The sequence below is a fragment of the Pundamilia nyererei genome, unplaced genomic scaffold, assembly GCF_000239375.1.
Source record: "Pundamilia nyererei isolate P.nyererei 1_Seehausen unplaced genomic scaffold, PunNye1.0 scaffold00148, whole genome shotgun sequence".
Lineage (NCBI taxonomy): Eukaryota > Metazoa > Chordata > Actinopteri > Cichliformes > Cichlidae > Pundamilia > Pundamilia nyererei.
The window spans coordinates 147,654-157,019 of NW_005187549.1; the positions used below are offsets into that span (position 1 = coordinate 147,654).

At 42.0% G+C, this 9,366-nt stretch overlaps 1 protein-coding gene across 1 annotated transcript; it reads right to left on the minus strand.

Annotated features, from left to right (window-relative positions):
- Positions 1 to 3,961: 3,961 nt before the first annotated feature.
- edn2 (endothelin 2) lies at positions 3,962 to 6,680 on the minus strand. Its single transcript, XM_005744681.1, has 5 exons — positions 6,544 to 6,680; positions 5,878 to 6,022; positions 5,625 to 5,738; positions 4,943 to 5,026; positions 3,962 to 4,839 (listed from the first exon to the last, which is right to left on the minus strand). The coding sequence occupies exons 1-5, from the start codon at positions 6,611 to 6,613 to the stop codon at positions 4,773 to 4,775; spliced, it is 480 nt and encodes a 159-aa protein (XP_005744738.1). The 5' UTR covers positions 6,614 to 6,680; the 3' UTR covers positions 3,962 to 4,772.
- Between the last annotated feature and the right edge of the window lie 2,686 nt (positions 6,681 to 9,366).

A 9,366-nucleotide genomic window follows, 5' to 3' on the forward strand; every position in this document is an offset into this window, starting at 1 on the left:
ACAGATTCCCTACCACAGCGAGATAACCACCACACATTGCGCTGTGGACAAAAGAAATCCTGTGTGCTGTAACCACATGCTTCTATTTATTTTGCTCTGGCCCTCATCAAGCTGACTGCGGGCCTGCTTTGTGGTTAATTGTTAAGCACAGTCGCAGCTAGACACATCAAGTGAAGTAAAGGCTGGGATAGGTTTAGGGTCTGCTGTCAGCTACTGAAGCTTTAAACATATGGGTGGGTTCTACAAAGAGCTTCACTCCCTACTTTCAGAAAGGCGCTTTTCTCAAATTCAAAAGACTAAAGTCAGGTTTCTCTCCCAGTCATTTTTATGTTTTATACCGACCTTTTCAACACTCAGTCTTTTCCATCGTTAAGGAAACATTTAATTTATGAAAACTATAAGAACAAAAAAAGGTTACCTGGACAAATAATAAAAATTTAGATCACTGGAAATGTGACTATATGACTTTCTGTGTCATCCACAAAATATTTGCACCTGCACATCATAGTGGTTGCTGCCAAACTAGAAGGAAGATGAAAATGTGGCTACACCCTTGAGTATTGTTGACACACTAGGTGAAATGTGGGTTTCACTTGTGTGGGCTAGTTGATCTGGTCTGTGGTTCTGCTTTGGTTAATGTTCACACTGACTTTTTATAGACCAATCAAGAGTTGCAACATGACTTTATACAGACCAGTGAGTAAGTAACTTGGTGCCAAAGCATAAAAAATAGGATGAAGGCCCCAGAATCTAAGAATGGTTCCTAACTGATTAGTACATATGTCACTTCACTGAAATCTGTTGCTTCCTAAATAGCTATCAGGGGGATTTATTAGTTTATCTACTGAATTCACACAGACGCCGCATACCGTGAAGCTGTTGGTCCGTGTCACAAATGACAAACATCAAACGTTTTCGTGTGAAAAAGCTATTCCCCATAAATAGCATTTTGGCCACCTGTCAGACAAAGCAGCCATACCCTGATAAAGAAAAAACAACCTATCAGTCACTGTACAGTTGCTATGATGGAGCAAACTGTGTATATCATTGTTGTAGCCCTCTGGAAGTTGTCCACTCCTGATTGTGGATTTGGGCTGAAATACCTTTGCTAAGTCGTCAGGGCGATATGTCCCCTCTGAGGGGTCTTCAGAACAGAAGTGGGACAAGCATGAAACAGTGGCCTACCTTAAAAATTATGCTGACAGTATCAAAAACTGGATTTCTAACTATGTACACCTACAAATGCACTGACTTTTTAAAAAGACAATTTCATCAATGAAACCAGATTAGAACTAAACAGGCACACACAGTTTGGGAGGCTGTGGCTCCCGAAGTAAACAGGAGGAAGTCAGGGTTCAATGCTAAACTCCAGCAGTCAGCATGTCCTTGAACTAAATAACTGAACCCCAATGCAACCATGCTGAGAAAAGAAAAAGAGCTGTACAAATGTGTGTGGCTGGGTGAATGAGGCTTGCAGTAAAAAGCACTTTGAGTGCTCAGTCAGAATAAAAAAGTTCTATCTAAGCAGTACAAGTCCATTTATAGTTTGTTATCTAATGGCTGGAAGTGGATCTGGTAAAATATAACCAGTATATAACCAGTATACAGGAAACACCATAACTAGAATGTCAAGTTGCAAACTGTGTGGTAAAAATATTCAGATTGACACCTGAAGTCAGGAGACTGAAAGCAGCTTGTCAAGCTTTTTTCAAGGGTGCTGCAACATAATCCACCTGCGAGCACCTCTGCACCTCACCAACTATCTTCTGCATCTTCTGTTTTTCAACCAAACCAGTTTTGCTATAATTTTCTCCTCTCCAGAGTTTTCTCTGTCCTTGGGAGTAGATGAAGTTGTGCTGGAAACTTCTCTTCTGTTCCTCGGGTGAAGCTGTGGGCATTTTCAAACGTTTTATTTGACAGAACAGTGAAAGGAGTGGACAGTAAAACAGGGAGAGAGCTGGGGGAAGGACATGCGTTTGGCATGTGGGTCACCCACTCGTCCAGGTGAGAAGGCGGAAGCTGTTAACCAGCTGAAAATCTATGAAATTTGTTTATATTTTCCATTAACACCGAAGATTATAGGACTCAATCATCAGCCTTATATTGTTATATCTGAATTTACTAGAATAGGTAGACAAATGTATTGGGGGAAAAACTCTTGTGGAAGTTCTACACCAGTGGCAATGGCTGTTTTCAGTCCCACTGCCACAGGTACAAAATCAGTCTGCTTTTAAAAACATTTATGAAAGAATTAGTCGTTGAAAAGAACTTTCTGAATTCAGTTGTATCTGTTGTATCTGAATTTTTGTGATGTGTGTGTGTCTTTCTGCACAATGCTGTGTTAGTCTGTGTTCCACTCATTATATGTATAGGCAGGGTGTGGGTGTGGGTGTGTACATGTGTGGCTGGAGGATGGAGAACAGCCACATGCAGGCCTGATGGGTGTGGCCCTGCAGGAGGACTGGCCACACCTGAAGTTCCTGCCACATACCTGTTGGTGATCAGGGCTCGTCGGGGGAGCTACTTCGGAGAGTGTTGGAGCTCCCACCGGCGTGGGATCATTGAGTTGTCTACCCAAGTTAGTGTGTGTCAGCGTACGATGGTGCAGTTCGTGTATGCCCGCCGGGGTTGGTGTTGATGGCTGTTTTTGTGGTTTTCCCCCCAGGTGGAAGAGTGGACCAGAACGGCAGCACGCACAGGGTGTGCGAGAACACAACAGCACGGAGAACGAGCACACGGGATTCAGGGGGGCAACGGGGAGTTATTGTGTTTACAGCCTTCACTGTAAATAAAGTGCACTGTTTGCATTGCAGAACCATGTGTTTTGGGTCCTCATTCCCCCATATCCCCACGGTCTGCCAGCCTGACCGTGACAACAACACAACAGTTTAGGATATGTCTTCCCTCCTACATTTTCCACCATCAACTTTACATGGTACAGTCCAAATCTCTTCTTTCATTCACATCAGCACAAAAACTGTGCACTGGGAGCTTCATCAAATGGGTTTAAAGCAGCTCCTTTAGGTGCAATATGTAGGTGACTCAGTACTTTTGTCTATATGGTGTAACTGGTTAAGTTTGCAGGTCTTTAATCAGCACATTTACTCACTGCACTCTGTCTGCAGGAGCCCATGACAACATTAGGCCTTAAAAAAACATCCAATCTCTGAAAAGCTTAAACAACTATCTCATCCTTTTGTTTAAGTCTTCAGTCATCTGATTTAGAACAACCAAACCCTGCACATCACCTTTATGTGACTAAACTGACATAAACAACGGGATTATTTTAAGTAAACAGAACAGTGAGTACCTACTTAATGTTCATGGAACTGGTTCATGACCATTTTTCTTCCCAGAGCTGCTAAAAGCAAAACTGATCATGAACCAAACATGAACTTGTGAGGATATTTTCAACATCGCAATGTTTTCATGCTTGTGTAAGAGAGAGAGAGGCCAAACTCCACAGACAGCTGGGTTTTAGTTTGAAACGGGTTATTTACAGTTGAAAGTTGATCAGGAAAGACATAAAAATGAAGCAAGATTCTTCATAAAAATACTTTGATGCAGTTTTATTTTCTCATACAAAATTCAGCACATCATAGAAATATAAATACATCCTTGAATAAATTAGAAAATAAATAAAGTTTTCTATTCAGAATTATTGCTATCATTTTCATATCAGCATGAAACCTAAAGCTGGTCAACTTTTCACCATAAACAGCAGTGAGATATTTGAGGATAAATGCTTTCTGAGGCTCCACGCGTCCGCCACTTCCTGTGGATTCAGACCGAGCAGATAGAGTGAATGGCTTTATTGCACAGAAAAGAATAGAGACCAGAGGTGTTAGCGCAATGTTTGCAAGTGCATTGACTTAAGAGTTGTAGTTTCTTGCTTGCTAATTGCAGATAAGTTGGGGGAACATTTGTCACAGGAGAAAAACAATGGCTGCATTTTTTTAAATTTTTTTTTTGGCAAGCTGCACATCATTGAAATCTCCTGGCTTATCTTCAATCAAAAGATTAAATAGGACCTATGCAGTAAATACTTGAGCCAAGACAATAGATCTGCTGTGCTGCTGCTGTTATGCAAACACAATGTGTACTGCATATGTGTGTGCGGAGGAGCTGACAATGGACCTCGTATAAAGCTAATTGTTTCTTAGATAAATCCCAAAGATATGACCTTCATTTCACAGCGGCAATGTGCGCTGAAAGTGAAGAAGCTGCCATTTTCAAGTACTCCCTAATCATTTTTAAAAAAGCTATGCCCTAAGCAGGACAGCAGATTCCAGCTCTGATACAGAGGAATATTGAACCAAATCCAAGAACTACACAAAAAAAAAATCATTTCAGTGCCATCTGAAAAACTAAACATGGAGCTGATATGACTGTGGAATAACTATCCCATGTTCTTCTGTAGGCGAGTTGTAGATTTCAAATTGTTCATACAGACATTCACAATCAAATTCCTGGTCGAAAGTTGGTAATCGTAAGCTTTCTTCACGTCACTGTCTTCTAGTCTATGAGCAATGACTTTCCTCCTCCACCCAGCAGCTCCGGTTCTTGCTGCAGGACTGTCTTGGGGAGCTGCCAGTCTTTGCTGCACTGTTGATCAAATGCTTGGTCCACTGTTCGTTCTGTCTTCCGTTCTTCCACCTTTCCATGACACATTTTGAAAGCTGTGTGCTTGAATTGAAGGCAGGAGTTTGTAGTCCTTGCAGGCTGACCAGCTCCTGCTTTTCCTTCAGCGCTCTACCTCCCTGTTCTACTCTTTAATTTGCTGACTCCAGAACAGATGAAACTTCTTTAGCCTTTGCTGTGTTAGTCTTGATAATATCTCTGTGGGAAAAACCAAAGAAACCAGGTTAGACATGTTTCATGTATCTCAGAAATGGAGAAACCCAACTTTACAACTTGATCCTTGAATTAAGTCTTCATTTACCTTAAAGACGCCAGTAATTTGTTGCTTTTCATGCTTCCAGATTCAACAAGGGGCTCTGCGACATGAGTCCTGAGATCCTCTGAGCTGTGGAAAGATGGACAATCGACATTAAAACAAGGAAGGAAATTGGAACTTTACAAACTGGGAAGTTATATAGTATTTGAAGCACAGTTAGTTCAGGATTATCCTTGCTCTTCCCTGGGATTTAAAACCAATATATTTCAGATGCCTTAAGAATGCAGGGTGCGGCTTACAAAATACCTCTGCGGATAACATCTAGCAGAGGTGACAAATTCATACTGGCGCTTACATGGCCAAAACAACTCAAAGGACGTCAATCATTCCCTTGCACAAAAGCAGAAATGTAAACTTTCCAACAATAGCAGCCCTGCTAATAAACCTTTGTGATTTCTTTCAAGGCCTTCAGCAGGTATGCGGGCCTTTCTTATTGCTACGACTGCTACCCTCATATTGCACTGCCACTATCATTTCTCTGTGACTCACCCTCCCCATCGACATATTTTCAGGCTCATCACAAAGATCTGATACAGACTGAAAGGAGACACATAAGCTACTTTGATACAATCTAGGAGGCAAATGAGGGTACGTGAGGGGAAATGCCAGCTTTGCTTCAGGTGTAGGTAGAAGGAGGAAGAAGAGCTAGAAAGGAAGGAGTTTTCACCTTTTATGGCAGAAACCATGGCAGGTTTTATCGGCTGCACTGAGGCATTCACAACGGTCTGTTGACCGGCGACGGCGAGACAGGGAACTACCCAGGCCGTAAGGAAGGAGTTTACTGTAAATGAAAAATGATATCATTTAATGAAGGCATCTTGGATTAGGTTAAAAAGCACACCTGAGTTCTTCCCCTTGGGTTGGGGTAAGGGTTTGTGATGCTAACAAATGTAGCTCACTGAAGTATTCTGCAGCCTCACCTTGGTGTGTTTACCCAGATGATATCAAGGTGGCAGAAGTAGATGCATTCTTTATCGTCCCAGTTGTTACAGGAGCAGCGCTTGGTCCTGATATGGTGCAGATGTGGAGCCTGAGCAGGCTGCTCTGATAAGGGGAGTCCACAACCTAGCAAAACACAAATATGTTTGTTTTTTTTAAATCCTCCAACCAAATCTTGCATTGTGGTTAGTGATTATCACATGTAAATATAGACAAAACACACTCCAACAAGGTGAAAAAATGCAGTGGTGATTGTTATTAGGACATGTTTATCATTATTATACATCATGTCAAAGTCAAACAATCCCACATGTTCTCTAGAAGTGCAGTGGTTAGGAAGCGATTACACTTGAGTCAAAGGAGTGGTTGCTTATTAAAGGAAAGTCTGCTGTGATTAACAGCAAACACAGCACTGTATTTACACTTTCTCTGGTGACTAACTCAAAGAGGGTCAAAGACTCTTTTTCTTATTTTAGTCAACTTCAAAACTTAACTCCTAACATGTCATTTACATATCCCTCAATTCTAGAATAAACTGATAATATAGTGAGTGAAGAGCTGTTGTAATTCATTTATTGTACTTTGCCATCAGATCTACAAAAGTTGCCATAATATTTTAAAAGAAAATTGAAGAAACAGTTTCTCACCTTCTTGCAGAGCCACACAGATGATGAACAAAGTCAGTATCTTGCATGTGAAAGAAGCCATCATTCTCATTGAGTGTGAGTAAAGTTGCAGACCCAGATGTGTGCGCACAGGTCCTGTGTTTAGAGGCTGAAGAGCAGCAGCAGGTGCTTTATGCTCCAAGCCCCAGCCAACATCTACTTATACCCCGTGGCCACTCCTCCACTCGTCTTTCTCACTTAGGCTCCACCTGCACCCCCGCCAACTCTGATCCTAGAAAACATGTTCACATTCCTGCATGGTCCTTCACAGTCGCAACAACAGCAGGAAAAACATGTAAGGAAGTTCTGAGTAATCCACGTTTCCCTTTGTCATTCCTGCTCGGCTGGAGACACAGAGACTGTTTTCCACAGTGTCTACAGATGCACTGGAATTCAACCAAAAGTGAACATTTGAGTGTTTTACGCGTCAGACTCAGAATAATAAATAGCACCCAAACGACAGCAGGACAAAGCAGGAGTGAGCTGTACCCTGTACGGTGCACAGGGTGGATTTTTAGTAGCCTACGTGAGAATTCGGCTGAGATTAAGATAAACAGTTGTTCTGTCTTAATCTCAATTGAGAGTGAGATTAAGACGCGACAAGCAGGTGTGTGTTTCATTCAGACTTTTTGTGTCAACATATATAAGAACAAAGAGTATGAGGATGTGGTTTGTTGGGTGTAGATACAGATGTAGGCAGCGGTTGGTTTGCGTGTGCCGCGGCTGATGTGCGCCTGAAAGGATCAAGGAGAGCTGTCAGGAAAGCGAGCACATGGCACACCGTACCGCCGCACAGCATCGATACCTCTGTGCGCAGCAAACGCTGACCCTCGATACACAGACGCCTGCCACATCAGCTGTCTGCAACCCACGCACACGCCACCGGGCGTACACTGCAGGTCCAGTGATACACACATCTCAAGCTTGACCGCATCCTGGCTGCCCACGCGGTGAACTGTAAAAGCACGTCATGCAGAGACCCTCGGGTATTTTCCCCTTTTATTACCTATAGAATGGATTCTGTCCTTCATGTTTAGAAAGATGTACCGGCAGTATGTGATCAGACTGGACTGCTCGGTGGGAGAGAGGGAATGCGATTAACTTGGAATGAGACCCTTCAGATAGAGTCGGTTAGTCGAGTGCATGATGCTTTTGCCAGTAAGTACATTAAAAAACAAACAAACAAACAAAACCTGATTGTAACCGCACAGCATTTTGTTAGCTTCATTACCACAAAACCTTATCTTTGCCGTGCAGGAGCCATGTTTGGGAAGAAAGGAGGTTATCATTCAATCCATGTAATTTAATATTGCACCAGTTTGCTAAAACACTCACCTCTCTGAAGCTTTGCATTCCAAATTAAACTTCCATAATTCTAAATGTTCAGCCATTTCCAGCTGGTCTGGTTTGCTCTATAGTTCAAAAGTTTCCTGAATCATTTTTTCAAGCTACAAATGCCCCTAAATAAGGAGTTAAAAATGATGAGACAAACTTTTTTATGTTGTACAATAATAATAATATAATACCTGAGACAGACTGCCAGGTCTTCATCTATTGCAGAAACACTGCAAACTCCTGTTTGTACCAGGATCTGGACTCAGACACAGGATGCTGAGATCAAAGTTGAGCAGTCTTATAACAAAGTTCAGATTGAAAATGTACCGATAGTGTTTGTGGGGCTTTTTCCCCAGAGAGCTAGTCCAAGTCCAGTTTCCTCCACAGATATCTCCACAGGTAGTTCGCACAACAGAAAAATCCACACAACGTGCTAACACAAAGAATAAACAACTCACTGGAACTGGAGCAACACTTCCACTGAATGGGTGGAAAAAATCTTTCAGCCCCTGCCATAAGTAACTGTGACACAGGTTTGCAGGCGAGTGACTACATGATAATTTCCAGGTTTGCTGACAGGAAGATGAAATCTGGAGGAAGCTCCACCTCTGTAAAGCAGAGACAGGTGTGTATGTGTCAGCACAGAGGTGTGGGGACAGATGGAGCAGATAGGGGAGGAAAATAAAGAAGGTAAGTCGGCAGTGGAGGAAAAGTGTGTCGAGGACAAATAAATGTTATGTTTCAGGATTATTTCATTTGGTGTGAGCTTTTTATCATTTTTATCATTTTCTCAAAAGCCTAACACAATGGTTATAAAATCAAATAATATATTCACTGCAGTGAAGTCAGTACCATAATAAACCCGTGTCCTCACATGTGGAAAATGAGCACACTGAGCACAGGTGACCGTGAGGACAGACAGGATGATATCAGCACGGTTCACGTCAGAGAGGATCGTTTCTAAAAGGCTGTGACACACGACATGTAGCTCTCCGTCTCTGTACTTAACTTTTCCCTGTTGTTTTTCCATTCTGAGCAAATAGACCAAATCAAATTATGTCATAAAAAACACACAAAAACATCCAACCACAAAAAAGAGCAAACAACGCTGAAACCGCAGTGAAGTGATCTGTGCTGCTCCATTGAATGGGACAACAGAATCAAATCACAAGCTTCATGTTTTTAGGGGGAAAGTGTTTCATTGCAGTATCTCACTTATATGTTGGGTGGTGATTGTGTTTCTTTTGGTACAGAAAACTACAGGGTGGGCCATTTATAAGGATACACCGTAATAACATGGAAATGTTTGGTAACTTGTAAATAACTCATGAAAGAATAAAGTTACGTTGAAACCAAGCACACTATTGTTTTTCTTGTGACATTACCAGTAAGTTTGATGTGTCACATGGCCCTCTTCCTATTGAAAAAACAAAAGTTGTATCCAAGATGGCCGACTTCTAAATGGCCACC